At 41.9% G+C, this 15984-nt stretch overlaps 1 protein-coding gene across 1 annotated transcript in view; it reads left to right on the top strand.

Annotated features, from left to right (window-relative positions):
- Positions 1-15984, top strand: part of sh3bp5b (SH3-domain binding protein 5b (BTK-associated)) — a 70031-nt gene that overhangs the window by 45285 nt on the left and 8762 nt on the right. Inside the window, exons 4-6 of the mRNA XM_043719268.1 lie at positions 7551-7715; positions 12393-12523; positions 14410-14452. Of these exons, the coding sequence (XP_043575203.1) occupies positions 7551-7715; positions 12393-12523; positions 14410-14452 (339 nt within the window). The remainder of the gene's footprint in view (positions 1-7550; positions 7716-12392; positions 12524-14409; positions 14453-15984) is intronic.

Here is a 15984-nt window from a genome sequence, read left to right as displayed (position 1 = left end):
TATTACATCCTACACTGTTTAACAGCTTAATCATTATCATGGGCTGGTGTCCTTCCATGAAGTGCGTTAGCGGATGTTACTGGAGTGTGTCATAGTTTGGACTGACTTGTTTTTGCACTTGTTCTTCCTCTGTGTACCTGGATCTGAAGGTCTTTCTGCATTGCTTTCATATTTGCTTTTAAAATGGAGATGGCAAAGATGTACTAAAAAAAAAGGCAGGTTCAATTTTAAATCCTGCTGAGGGAGGATATTTCCTTTAAGAATTTGGTAACAAAATGGAAAACCTGTTCCCAACATTACTTCAGAGAATTTAGATAAGATTGCATTCCCTACAATGTGGAAACAGGCCCTTCGGCCCAACAAGTTCACACTGACCCTCTGAAGAGTAACCCACCCAGACTCATTCCCCTCTGACTAATGCACCTAACTCTTTGGACAATTTAGCATGGCCAATTCACCTGACCTGCACCTCTTTGGACTGTGGGAGGAAACCGGAGCACCCGGAGGAAACTCATGCAGACACTGGGGAGAATGTGCAAACTCCACACAGACAATCACCTGAAGCTGAAATCAAACCTGGGTCCCTGGCACTGTGAGGCTGCAGTGCTAACCACTGAGCCACCCCCATGGTGAATTTGAAGGAAGTCTTCAACCTAAACATGTTGGAAAGAACTGAAAGGGTACTTTCAGTAGTTCCAGCCAAGGGTTTAAGACAAGGGAATTGATGGCTAATATAACTTGCTGCCTCATTTATATTTCCTCTCCTTTTTCTTTCCCTCTAACTTCAATAGAAAACTAGGCCCACACAAACCTGACAAGTGATCCATTGCCATCTTTTAAGGGTACTTTTAACGTTTAACTTTTACTGCCTGGATGTTCAAAAAGACTTGGGAGTTTAGGTGCATTGATCATTAAAATGCCACAAACAGGTACAGAAAACCATCAAGAAAGCTAATGGAATGTTGACCTTTATATCTAGAAGTGTGAAGTATAAGGAGAGAGAAGTTATGCTGCAGCTATACAAAATTCCAGTTAGATTTCACTTGGAGTACAGGAAGCAGATCTGGGCACCATACCTTAGGAAGGATATGTTGGTCTTGGAGGGAGTCCAGTGTAGGTTTACAAGAATGATACCTGGACTTCAGGGGTTAAGAGGAGAGATTATACAAATTAGGTCTGTTTTCTCTAGAATTTAGATGGGGTGATCTGATCAAAGTCTTCAATATATTACCAGGAACAGACAGGGTAGATAAAGATAAACTATTTAACTAAAGATAAACAGATAAATTGGTTGGGGATTGTAGAATTAGGGGGCATAGTCTGAGAATTAGTGCTGGACTATTCAGGAGAGATGTTAGCCAACATTTCTACACAGATAGGGTGGTAGAAGTTTGGAATTCTCTTCTACAAATGGCAATTGATGTTCGATCAGTTGTTAATTTTAATTCTAAGCTAGATAAATTTTTGTTAAGCAAAGATATGGGCCAAAGGTAGGTATGTAAAGTTTTAGGCCACAGATCAGCCATGACATTGTTAAATGGCAGAACAGGCTCAATGGAATGAATGGCCTGCGCCTGTTATTATGGACTGTTAAGTTAACCAGATACTGATACCACAATCAATTGTGACTCAGTCAGTTGTTGTTTTCTTGCCTCTGAGGCAGAGACTTGACTGTTCATGTCTCACTCCAAGCAGGTTACTGCAGAATTGTTCACTGAACTGTGAGAGTGCTGCACTGGTGGAGATACTGTCTTTCGAATGAGCTTTTAAACTGGGAGCCTATTGGCTCATTGCGAGTGATTGGGAGGGGGATGTTGAGTTGAAGCAGATCAGCCATGTTCATATTGAATGGCTGATCAGGCTCAAGCAGCCGTGTGGTCTACTCCTCAGATTCCCTATGCAATCATTGATGTCTTGCCTGAGTCCCACATTCTACAATTCAAGCCACTTTCTCAGGAGGTAGCAGCACCAGAAGGAAAGTTGAGACCTCGCTCACATGGGCCTCCTCCTACATGTCACCTGCCCTGATTGCTGAACCCTGCTGTCACTAGCTGCCTAACTGACTGCTTCTTACTGCCTGTGCAGATGAGACCCAGATGTTAAAATCTTACTTGCCTGGGCCTTGCATTGCCAAAGTCTCAGCACTCAGCCCTTGTCCCACATCTCATTTGCCTGCCAGACTCCAGCCCTGTTCAAATTCCATTTTTGTTTTGTTTTGATTTCTGAAACTTGATCAGGGAGATAACTGGAGTTACCCTATTCCATATAATCATATGAAGTGATTAGTAACACAAAGATAGATATACATTTAGTGACAGTATTTATATTACATGTGCCAAGTCACTGCTGTCTGACAGAGTCTGCATTGCAGCTGGGCACGAACCGAATCCTCTGTGGTTGGAATTGATTCAAGAGCTAATGGGCCCAGACTAGTAACTGCAATATACGTTCAGGCAAATGAACATGAAATTAATATGTTTGTGGCCTTGCATTGATTTGGGTAGGTTTATGAGTGGCTGGGTGGGTTGAGAGAGATGTGAATGATATTTATTCCCAACGTAACCTTGGTGTCCTGAATGAAAGCACTCCTGTTCCTCTTGGCCATCAACCGTGCCATAAAAATATTTCACTCTGCAGGAAGCTGTCTTTGTCTCTGTTTCACTGTGAGTAGACAAGGGTTTAACCTGGGAGACTGCTTGTAGCTTCAGTATAGCACACACTGATTGTTCTACCTCCCTTGCGTGACAGGGCTACCTGCTCTCATCCAATCTCTGTTAAAAGGAGGAGTGGGTGGATTGGCTTTCAGATGTTTAAAGCATTAACACCCCAGTCACTCCAAATCATCCTTTCATGCTGTGATTAACATTGTGACCTGGATGTCTATCCTGCACTTTAATAGGTTTGCAGCAAGTATTGCAGTGGAACCTGTGGCTCCCCTGCCTTGAATGTTGAAGGTCTTAATGTTCGGTTGTGGTAGTCTGAAGATCAGTGGAAGAGAACTCCTGTTCAGGATCATCGTACCAAATGGGCATCTGGTCTGAAGAACAGTATGGGGGGAGGATGAAAAATAAAACTAACTACATTGAAGCCCAGTAGTTAGAATAAATGGATGACTGCAGCCATTATGAAATGCTTTAAAATTGCCCAATTGTATATCCACAAAAAGGACAAGCGCTATTCAAAATAAAGCAATTCTACCACAATAAGGACCTAACTCCCTTTGTTAGTTCTGTAAGTTTTCTCCTTGGACCCTGCACCCTAATACAATACCAATTTATTTTATGTTGTGCATCAGTTGTATTGCAGGCTGGCCTCTAAGATCTATGGGATTGTTTTTTAAGATTTTAATATCGAGTACATAGAACACAGAACATTCCAGCGCAGTACAGGCCCTTTGGCCCTCGATGTTGCGCCGACCTGTGGAACCAATCTGAAGCCCATCTAACCTACTCGTCCATAAGCCTACCCAATGACCATCTAAATGCCCTTTAAAGTTGCGAGTCTATTACTTTGCAGGCAGTGTGTTCCACGTCCTTACTACTCTGAGTACTGAAACTACCTCTGACATCTGTCCTATATCTATCACCCCTCAATTGAAAGCTATGTCCCTTGTGCTAGCCATCACCATCCGAGGAAAAAGGCTCTCACTGTCCAACCTATCTAATCCTCTGATTATCTTATATGTCTCAATTAAGTCACCTCTCAACCTTCCTCAAGTCCCTCAGCCTTTCCTCATAAGACCTTCCTTCCATACCAGGCAACATCCTAGTAAATCTCCTCTGAATCCTTTCCAAACCTTCCACATCCTCCCTATAATGCGGCGACCAGAACTGTACACAATATTCCAAATGTAGCTGTACCAGAGTTTTGTTCAGCTGCAGCATGATCTCATGGTTCTGAGACTTAATCCCTCTACCAAAAAAGCTAACACATCGTATGCCTTCTTAATAACCCTATTAATCTGGGTGGCAACTTTCAAGGATCTATGTACCTGGACACCGCGATCTTTCTGCTCATCTACACAAGACTCTTACCATACCAAATGAACCTTCCAACTCAGTGAGCAAACCTACATCCAGAACTTCAGCCTGAGCTACAAATCTTCTCAAAAATCCTTTGTCACCATCTACTGACCTCCGTGTCATCCGCAAATTTACTAACCCATCCTTCTGTGCCCTTATCCAGGTCATTTATATAAACGACAAACAACAGTGGACCCAAAACAGATCCTTGTGGTATCCCACTAGTAACTGAACTCCAGGATGAATATTTCCCATCAACTGCCACCCTCTGTCTTCTTTCAGCTAGCCAATTTCTAATTGAAAAATGCTAATTCACCCTTAATCCCATGCCTCTATTTTGTGCAATAGCCTACCATGGGAAACCTTATCAAATGCCTTACTGAAATCCATATACACCACATCAACTGCTTTACCCTCATCCACCTGTTTTGTCACCTTCTCAAAGAACTCAATAAGGTTTGTGAGGCACGACCTACCCTTCACAAAACAGTGTTGGCTATCCCTAATCAACTTATTCCTTTCTAGATTATTATAAATCTTGTCTCTTATAACCTTTTCCAACACTTTACCCACAACTGAAGTAAGGCTCACTGGTCTATAATTTCCAAGGTTGTCTCTATTCCCCATCTTGAACAAGGGGACAACATTTGCTAACCTCCAGTCTTCTGGCACTATTTCTGTAGACAATGACAACATAGGGATCAAAGCCAAATGCTCTGCAATCTCCTCCCCGGCTTCCCAGAGAACCCTAGGATAAATCCCATCCTGCCCAGGGGACTTACCTATTTTTACCATTTCCAGAATTGCTAACCCTCCTCCTTGTGAACCTCAATCCCATCTAGTCTAGTAGCCTGTATCTCAGTATTCTCCTCAACCACATTGTCTTTTTCTAGTGTGAATACTGACGAAAAGTATTCATTTAGCACTTCCTCTATCTCCTCTGACTCCACGCACAGAATGCCTTGGGGTTTTCCTTGATCCGATCTGCCGACAACTTCTCATGTCCCTTTCTGCTCTTCTTAGCTCTCTCTTTAGGTCTTTCCTGGTTAAGTTATAACTCTCAAGCGCCCTAACTCAGCCGTTACATCTCATCCTAACCTAAGTACAGTTTCCACAGTTCGTATTAAGTGGAACTAGTTTCTCTCTTCCTGTTCTATCAAAACCCCTCTTACTTTTCAGAACTGTAGATTTGCATGTTTGTACAACTTAAGTCTAATGTTGCTCGGGCATTTGAATCAAATGTAGTGCATCTGGTGGTTTAAAGGTTGAAAACCCATGTTTTCGATTCGGAAGTGGTTGCTAGGTTTAGAATAAGAGCAGGAGAGTCGACGTTTCAGACATAAGCTCTTCATCAGGAATGAGGGGCTTATGCTCAACATCAACTCTCCTGCTCCTCAGATGCTGCCTGACCAGCTGTGCTTTTCCAGCACCACATGCTTCGACTCTGATCACCAGTTTCACTTTCTCCTATTTTAGAATAAGCCAATTCTCTTTGTCTTAATTTTTGTCTGTTTCTGAACGTCCTGATTCCTTAATTTGTTTGACAATATCTAATGAAATTTCTTTTGAATCGATGGTGTTTTATGAAAATATATCTGGCCTTTTACATGTGGGATTCCCCTTCCTGTGTGTAGTTATCACTGTTACTTTGTTGGAGGTTAACCAAACCTCTTCCTTGTTTGCCTCTGTTAATTTGTTAGGTTATTTTACAAGGGGATTTTTACTGGGAATACCTTAAAAACTTAGTTTTGGCAATCAATGCGGGTTTGCTCATGTCGAAGAGACATGCCAGAACAAAGTTGTTGGGCTCAATGGCTATTTCTTATTGTATTTTGTATTCTGCATTAATCCTTATGCTGACATAATTGCTTCAACCATCACATTACTTTCTGAAGCGCAGAGAGTGTTATCTGCTGAAATGAGAACAGATGCGAGCACCCATGTCATATTCTGTTTGCATTTCCTACTGAGCTGCATTGGAATATTATATTACTGGTTGCAACTCTTTTTTTGCCAAGCCATTTTAAAAGTGCTTTGGGTCCTTTTGTAGGATTCAATATTCCCACAGTGAACAGAACCTGCTTAACAGTGCAGGCTACTTGCCAGTTCTTTTCGAGGGTTGTATTACTTAGCCTGGGAGCTTGTTGTTATAATGACTTGAGTTTTATCAGTGAAGCCATTCATTGAATTTTGTCATGTCTTGTGCTGACTTGTAGGAACCAGTGAACAGTAACTTTAGGCTTCTGGTCGTTGCTATGTCAGTAGGTTGTTCGATATAATCAGGAGAGCTTAGGTTCGGTCCAAGTATGCTTAACCCATGGGAGCATTGGTCAGAGTACATTATTTTACTGTACTGTATGTTGGGATGACTGATTTGATTGATTTGATTGATTTATTGTTGTCAAATGTACTGAGATACAGTGAAAAGTGTGGTTTTGTGTACTCTATGATACCATACAGAGTGCATCAGGGTAGCAGAGCAGAGTGCAGGATACAGTGTTACAAGTGCAGAGAGGGAGATCAGAATTAATATTTGAGGGGTCCATTCAAAAGTCTGAAAACAGCGGGGAAGAAGCTGTTCTTAAATCTATTTGTACGTGTACTCAAACTTTTATATCTTTTGCCCAATGGAAGAGGGTGGAAGAGAGTATAACTGGGGTGGAAGGGGTCTTTGATTATGTTGGTTGCTTTCCTGAGGCAGTGGGAGTCAGTGAAGAGAAGGCTGGTTTGTGAGATGGACTGGGCCGCGTTCATGACTCTCTTGCAGTTGCCAAACAATGCTGTGATCCATCCAGATAGGATGCTTCCTGCGGTGCAGCTGTAAGAACTGGTAAGGGCCCTTGTGGAGATGCCGAATTTCCTTAGCTGCCTGAGGAAGTAGAGCCATTGTGCCTTCTTGCCCGTTGCATCGACCTTGGGGGGACCAAGACAGGTGGGTCCGTATTGTACAAAATGAGAATCTCAGGAAGCCCTGCTCTTTCATATTGCCCTGTCTCACTTTAAAAAAAGTCATCCTCTAGGAATGATTTCATAGATTTCTTTGAGCCAGCATTATTTTGAAATGGTGGAAGGTTTCGACTGTCCATATGGTAGGATCTGCAGTTGATCAGAAATTGATTTGAGCTGCTGCAGGTATACACACCACAATTGCCAGAGTTGGGTTCAACTGGAGCAAATCCAGGAATGGGCAGGAGGTGTGGGAGGGCCACAACTCCCCATGGCAAAAAAAACAAAAGAAACCTTGGAATTCAAGCTGGCCCGATGTAAGTGGCTGAGGGAGTCAGCAGTAATGATGTGATCCCTGTGGCTTGGAGGCAGTCAGGCAAAAAGCTTAAGGATTTGAGGACAGTGGGAAAGGCGGGTGACATCAGAAGGTTAGGTGCCTCGGCCCACACCTTATGCTTCTCAGTGGCCTGCTGCACAGCACTTCACTGAACACTGCACCTTGCTGGTACTGATCTTCTTGTATTTCCGATGAGGAACGTAATTGCGCTGCATCTGAACTAAGTTTACTCTGCTTCCTCTCAGGCACAGCTGGAGGCCCAGAAGGCAACCCAAGATTTTCAACGAGCCACTGAGGTGTTGCGAGCGGCCAAGGAGACCATTGCACTGGCTGAACAGAGGCTATTGGAAGACGAGGAACGTCAGTTTGACTCAGCGTGGCAAGAGATGCTTAATCATGCAACACAGCGGGTAGGTCCAACTCTAATCTCGATGTCTGAGTCGGTGACAAATTCTATACTGCTGTTCCTGAAGCTAATCTGCAGGAGACTTTGCTGAGATCCTGGATTTTGATGAATGTACTTATTCATTAAAATGCATAGAAATAAAGATCCTGCTTGGAATGTTTGTTCCCTGATCTCAGTTCCTGCCTTTCATTTATACTTAAGTCTTAAGTCTTGCCTTATTCTAGATTGCACCTGCATAGGTTGTTAAAGGCAGCAAGACAGAAAGATCAGATGGTCAAGAATGGATATGGAATATTCATTGGCTCAGTCAAAGCAGTATAAGAAATAGGAGAGCTAAAGAAATGCTGTTGTTCCCCTTGAAAGGGTTCAGAGAAGATTTGCAAGGATGTTGCTGGGATTGAGGGTTTGAGCTATAGGGAGAGGCTGAATAGGCTGGGGCTATTTTCCTTGGGGGGGGTCAGAGGCTGAGGGGTGACCTTATATATAAATTTGTGAGGAACGTGGATAGGATGAATAGCCAAGACCTATTATCCCAGGTTAGGAGAGTCCAAAACCAGAGGGCATAGGTTTAAGGTGAGAGGGGAAAGATTTAAAAGTGAGGAGCACTTTTTCATGCAGAGGGTGGTGCATGTATGGAATGAGTTGCTAAAGGAGTTGGTCACAATTACAACATTTAAAAGGCATCTGGATAAGTATATGAATAGGTAGGGTTTAGAGGGATATGGGCCAAATGCTGGCAAATGGGACTAGATAATTTAAGATATCTCGTCAGCATGGATGAGTTGGCCTGAAGGCTCTGATTCCATGCTGTATAACTCTGAGTCTATAACTGTATAGGACAGTAGTTAGACAACAACTGGAGTAGACTGCACAGTTTTGATCACCGCAAAAGAGATGTGATTACATTAGGGAAGGTACAGAGGGGATCTACGAGGATGTTACTAGGAATGGAAAACAATAGAAAGGATTGGATTGGCAGAGTGTTTTCTTTTGGAAAACAGGAGGCAGAAGGGAGATGTTATTGAAGTAAATGAAATCTATGAAGGGCTGAGATAGCGTGGATAGAAGGGATTACTTCCATTCATGGAGAGGTTAGTAACTGAGGGGTACCACTTTCAAATGATTGATAGATTAGAGTGGAGTTGAGGAGTAATTTGTTTATCTAGAGGATGTTGTGCGTTTGCAGCTCTTTACCTGCATCAGTGGTCAAGGCAGAAATGTCATTACTACATTAACTCACTTGCATATGCATTTCAGATGCTGTAGCTTGCAGGTCAGAGCTGAATAACTGTGATGATTTGGATGGGCCAAATGGCCTTTTTCAATGGTTTACATATTTCTAGGGAGTGTATTTTGAAGATTCTCTCAGCTGCTTGTCACTGTCATTGACTTAGTGAAATAATACACTTCTCTCCTGAGTTGAACCCAGAATTACTGCTCCTCAGTCTAAAATCAGTTTCTATTCAAACACTGAGAAGTTAGTGGTGCAGATGATCGGATGAGAGTCAGACCACCCAATCCAGTCTCTGGGATTGCTGTTCAAGTTCAATTCTCATGTGATCTTTACAACCGAGAGAGAGACCATTCAGCACCCAAACGGCTATCGAATTTATTCCCCATGCTGTTTTGCTAGTCCTGCAAACCTTTCCTGTTCAAGTACACATCTAATCCCCACTGAAAGGTGCTACTTAACATGCATCTACTGTCCATCAGGGAGAAAGCACATAACTTGCTGCGATTTAAAAAAAAAACTGAAAAATTTGCTCCTCTAATTGCTTCGCTAATGATCTTATGCCATTCCCTTCTGACTAATGACTCTTCTCCCATTGGAAACCATTTCTCTTGATTTTCTCCCACAAAGTCCTCAAAACGTGAGCACACCTCTGTTAAAGTTCCTCATAACCTTCACCGAATTAAAGAGAACGAGCTCCTGTTCCTGTGGCTGCACTTCCTCATTGCGTGCTGCAGGTTGAACTGAAAACCTCTCATTGACTGCAGCTGTCGACAGGAAGTTAGATTTCTCCCTGCTGTGGCCTGATGATCTGGAACTTCCATTTGCCCCATCTGTTACTGGAGCCCGCACGCATTTCCAGCAAACTGAGGGAAGGTCCTGCAGTCACTGCCTGAGTGACATCTGCCCTGATGTAATTTTGTCCGTTTGGGGGAAAAAAATAGAAATGCTCTTGAATCTCTCTCGGTACTGTGGTGAGGTGTTTCTAGTTTATCATTGACTATAAAGTCCTCGGTTTGCAAACTCCAACTACAGTTATTATGGGGTGAATATACAACCCTTTGGTTTTGGTCCTTTCCACATTTACTTCTTATGGCAAGTGGTAAACTACTGAAGCTCTGACTATTAGCGTTTAAAAGTAGATTCAGTGTTGTGTCTGCACTTTAAATAGTTCAGTACTGTTTCCTGCCAATCTGGAACACAAAACCAGAAACATCTTGAGTGACTCATTTTTGGTTCTCTCTCATCATCATTATTGCAGATGAATTCTATTCAGAGTATTTTTTTTTGCAAAAAATTGTTTCTTGAGAAATTTAGCCATAAATTCAATCAATATTTGTGACCAGTGCAATCCCAAGCAATGTCTGTGGTTAATGGAGTTGCCTGTAGGTCAAGTTCCTTAGCTGATCTTCTAATCCTGACTCGTGGGCAGGTATGACATGAAAATGTAAGCCACCTAAAAGAAATAGTGACTCTTGATGCCTATATGTGTTTTCAGAATCCAGTTTAAGTGCTGAATATTAACTGTCAAGGGGAAAGGTGGTTGGAGGAGGCTTGATAAAACCTCAAAGTAGTAATCTGATAAAAACTATCCACCTCCTAGGTTTAACCAGGGTAGGTTTGCACGAGCATTGGGAAGACTTATGGAGTTGAAAGCATTTATGTGAAAATATTTTAAGGGTCAATTGACTGTAAATGTAACCCTCATTTCTGGCTTTAGCAGCCAGCACGCAGGTTTCCCACACTGTGAGGAATTTGCCACAGTGCATGAGACAGAGTCCAGAATGGACACTTCCTCAGTGAAATTGACAAACTGAGAAGCCTTCAAATGGTGAAATTAATGAGCTGCAGACATGGCCAGGCAAGAGGCTAGTTTTTCCAGTATTTCTGCTAAAACTATGTCTTCATGACTTGTGGGTGGTTTCCAGCTTTTTGAAAGTCAGTTCATTTGTCCTGAACTTCAGTGACCTTGAGTTGCACTCCCCTGCTGTCAGCCTTCACCATAGCATGGGGATTTACTCTACCCGGCATGTCAGAACAAGAGGAAAAGCTAGGAGCAACACTAATAGCAGCAGCTGCCTTCTCAATCCCTTACAACTTCTCAGCACAGAGGGACTCAGCTCCAATGAATCAGAACCACCAACAGAGGATTAGCCTCCTTGTAGTCTACCCCTCCTCCCAGTGGTTCAGCTGGGTATGGGTACATACTGCCAGTGACCTTCGAGGTGGCTACTGCTGGAACTTCCTGTCATTAGTTCTTTGCCCCTTTCCACAATTCTGTGCTCTCCGCAAGCATCCAAAATAGAGTTGTGGGTTTGAGGAGTCTAGAGAGATGGGAAGAACAGCATTTCTGAAACATGACTGAGGCGCACACATGAACTAAGATGGTGTTGGGAATGAATGCCCGAAGAGGGAAATGGTTGAGTGGCACTGTAGTGTGTGTTATTCTGAGGATACTTATACAGGAAGATGGAAGGAAGGTTAGACCGTCACACCTGAACATATGGCATTCACTTTTCTCCAGAACTCACCTTTGCTAGACCCACCCTCTCCTCTGCATTCCTACTGAAGCATCAGGGACCCGATGTACAGTTCAGCAATCTGACCCCTGCCAGGGTCCCTGTAACTCCATCCTTGCTTTGACAGATTTGGCCACCTGCACAGCCTCTCTGGTTGGGAAACCTGGAAATGTAATTCTAATCCTGTAATTAAGTTGAAGAATCACAGCAAAGACAACTGAATCAAAGGGGTTCCTGATCTAGCACCAGTTTCCTTGCTTAGAATAATTCTAGAATAAAATTCCATTACAAATTTAACTTTTTAATAAAACAAGGGTTATTATCTACAAAATAATTAAACAATCACTTTTAACTCATTAATATGGTTTCCTACTGTTGGTGGTTCTGATTCATTGGAGCTCAGTCCCTCTGTGCTGAGAAGTTGTAAGGGATTGAGAAGGCAGCTGCTGCTATTGGTGTTGCTCCTAGCTTTTCCTCTTGCCGGGTAGAGTAGATCCCCATGCTATGGTGAAGGCTGACAGCAGGGGAGTGCAACTCAAGGTCACTGAAGTTCAGGACAAATGAACTGACTTTCAAAAAGCTGGAAACCACCCACAAGTCATGAAGACATAGTTTTAGCAGAAATACTGGAAAAACTAGCCTCTTGCCTGGCCATGTCTGCAGCTTGTTAATTTCACCATTTGAAGGCTTCTCAGTTTGTCAATTTCACATGGATAAGGTGGCAGAAGTGTGGGGAGTGGTTGGATAATGAGAGATGTGCAGTTTGTAGTTCTAGCTTAACAAATCTGAAACAAACCATGAAAAGTAGACTGAGGTCAGATGGGCCTCTTGATGCTGAAACTTGCGGTCTGAGCTTTTTAGTCATTTTTGTTTAAAAGATACCAGGATCTTGAGTTGAGCTCATGTCTCTGATTCTTCCCCTGACCCTCAGGTCATGGAAGCAGAACAAACCAAGACAAGGAGTGAGCTGTTACATAAAGACACGGCTATGAAATACAACGCAGCAATGAGCAGGATGAAACAATTGGAGAAGAAGCTGAAACGAGCCATTAATAAATCCAAGTGAGTGATTTTTTTTCCCACCCAAACAGTGTGTGCTGCACTCTGCTCCCCCATCCTTCACGCTGTCGCCCATACCCACTTTTAGATGGCCTGAGGTTGGGAAAGGTACTGTATCAGTGAAAATTATTTCCCTAGATATGATGAGTCTTTGGTTTTGACTGTAATCCGATGCTTTATGTTATATTCCTGATAACTGGTTGAAGGATCAAACTGGAACCAATCTTTACTCAGTTTAGATTTTTTCACAGAGTGCAACTTACAAGAATATTCTCTCCAACTAAAGCACACTACAGTGTCACTTGGTATCTCTATTATATCTGCACAGGTAACAACCCAATCGATGTATACCAGGTATAGTGCTAAGATCTAGATAGGTTCATGAATATTAAAAAAAATCCAAATTACTCATTTAAACAAGGCTTATTGTGTATAAAATAATTAAACAATCACTTTTAACACATTAATATGGTTTCCTACTGTGTTTATGTTATATACTCAAGTTTATATCCCATCTTCCCTTCTATCAACCTTCAATTATTTATTTTTGTAGGCAGCACCTATAAATCTACCCCAGTCCTTTGGAGAATTTTCTTTAGGTTTAACTATTCACAGGGGTAAAGTTTCAAGTTACCATCGATTTGACTGTGGAGATTTTGGTCCCTATCTCTGATTACTTTACAGATTCTTTTTCCAAGTCCTCTGTTGGTTACTCTTTTTTTTTGGATATGACACTCTGTGATCGATTGTTCTTCCACTAGCTTCAGATTCAGTAAACTTTCAGTTTCTTCTGTTCCTCGCAAGATTCAAACTGCGATTGAGCCAGGCAGGTTGTCTCAATGGACGAGACATGATTCCAAAAGAGCAGATAAAGGCTGTCATCTATTTTGCTGTGTTGAAACAGGTGTACTGTGTGTACGTTTCCTTCTGTCTGAAAAGACCAGCAGCTCATATATGAAAACATATAGCTTTCAGTCCACACACAAGTGCACCACACTGCACGCCTTTCTAACAATCCTGAATTCTCTGCTTTGTTGTTAATTTTGTTTTGTACTAGTATTCCTGCAAGTTATTCTGTTGAGTGCTTGTTGTTATGGACCAGATCAGATCCCCTCAAAAAATATTTTAAGAAGGTAGTCCAGACCCTAACTTCTTTTTATTTTAGATGTAAAGTGTTTCAAATGCAACTTGACTAGTCTAACTACTTGACGATGAGCAAAACACAATTTACTTAAACACCGTAATTAAAACACAGCCAAAGAATGAGGAATTTGGAATAACAACAGATTGAAAAAATTACCTGAATAATAAATACTGTACTAAAGCTACCTAACTGTTTCGATTTGGTAACATCCCACAAACAGCCACTTTGGCAAAAAGTAAAATTGAGACACAGATTCGCACATTCAGTTCTGTAATCCAGAGGGAAAAATCATCAAGAGAAGATTCAGAGAGAAAGAAGCCAAGGAACATTTACTGAAGCTTTTGAGACCCCGGTGGCTTCTGATGTTACTGAAGAAACCGAAACCGAAACCGAAACCCAGAAATCTGGATCTGTGAGAGTTGGCCACATTGAAGCTGTTTTTTTTTAATAGAACCCAAGGCCTCCCAAGCTGTTTACTCAAGAGTTTTCAGTAAACAGTTTGGTACCTCTGCCTTACAACTTTTGTTCAAAAAACCCAGGTCACAGTAATCTCTTAATGTGATAGCATCATCACAGAGCCAAAAGGCTTTGACAAAAAGTATCTTTTTTTTTCCTGTAATTCCCAAGTTCTATAATACCAAAATACCATGAACTAAAGATATGTACAGCAATTGTTAATCATAATTAATATAAAGTTAACATCACGTGACTCCTTTATAATCTGTGTATGTTCTCTCCTGTGTAGACCGTATTTTGAACTCAAAGGAAAGTATTATCTACAGCTAGAGGTAAGCCTTTTCTTCAAACTATCTGCAGTGTAGGTGGGATCCCTTGTTTATATCACTAGGAATATGGATTGTTGAGCAAACATTAGTCTTACCAAGGTGACACAGCTACTAATTTTAATTGAGAGGGCCTTGCATACACCAATAGAGAGAAATCTGTTTCTTGATGTAAAATTACTTATGACTGATTCCGTAACTAAGAAAGTAGTGATAATGACCAAAAACTAGCTCACATACTTTGATTTTCATCTTATATTTTAACCAATAAATGCACCAAAAGGGTTACATGAATCAACTAGGGAAATATGAATGTTGAGTTCACATGCCTACTGCCACCTTTATCATCAGAAATGCAGTTGGCTACATTTGTGTGGTCAACAGGCTTAATTGACCAGTGGCTATGATATTGGACAGCACTAGTCCAGCCCAATGCTAATGAAAAGGCCGTCCTTTATTAAACCGATGGTAGGTTTATGAAGTTATTTACCTGCTTCAGTTCCTCTGCATGCAAGCTAGGTATTGAGAAGAAAATGAGATGTTAGGTACTGAGGTAAGTACTGACCCTGTGCTGGTCTTGCACACTGTTCAGACCGCTGTAATCTGGCGTTTTTGGGGGCAAGAGGTGGGGAGGATCACTCAGCATTTTATACTTTGCTGATTCACTAAGATCTCCACAGTTTCCATTTCTGATTATAGCTCACTCTGTCTCCTGGAATACGATGATTGATGAAAATGCAGCTTCACTGCTGTTTCCCTCCTCAGGCAACTGTGAGAATTGGATCTCGGCAAGCAGCAATACAGCAGCATGACAAAGGGAAGAGAATTGATGGAAAGGCAAAAATAAGGGGCAGCACAGTGTCTCAGTGGTTAGCACTGTTGTCTCACAGCACCAAGGACCTGGTTTCAATTCCATCTGCAGGCGACTGTCTGTATGGAGTTTGCACATTCTCCCCGTGTCTGCATGGTTTTCCTCCGGGTGCTACAGTTTCCTCCCACAATCCAAAGCTATGCAGGTTAGGTGGATTGACCATGGGAAACTGCCCATGAAGCTAAGGTACAGATCGGCCTTGCTGTGGTTGAAAAGCATAGAAGTTCGAGGAGCTCCCTTCCTGCGTAAAATTATAGCATCTGCAGTTCCTCTATCAAGAGTGGTGGATAAGAAATTAAATGGGTAACTTTCGGGATAAGGTAGTATGTAAAGTTAATGTGCAGATCCAGCAAATGGAATGTTGATTATCACAAGAAGAATGGATTATAAAAGTCGAGATGTCTTACTGTAGCTGTACAGGGCGTTTGTGAGACCACATAGTCATACAGCACGGAAACAGACCCTTTGATCCAACCAGTCCATGCTGAACATAGTCCCACCTGCCTGCTCCTGGCCCACATCCCTCCAAACCATTCCTATTTATGTATTCCTCTAAATGTTTTTTTAAATGTTGTAACTGTGCCTACATCCACCACTTCCTCAGGAAGTTCATTTCACACGTGAACCACCCTCTGTGTAAAAAGATAAGAATGCTTTTAAAAACAGT

Source organism: Chiloscyllium plagiosum, chromosome 29 (genome assembly GCF_004010195.1).
Source record: "Chiloscyllium plagiosum isolate BGI_BamShark_2017 chromosome 29, ASM401019v2, whole genome shotgun sequence".
Taxonomy (NCBI): Eukaryota; Metazoa; Chordata; class Chondrichthyes; order Orectolobiformes; family Hemiscylliidae; genus Chiloscyllium; species Chiloscyllium plagiosum.
This window is presented reverse-complemented; position numbering and strand designations above follow the sequence as displayed.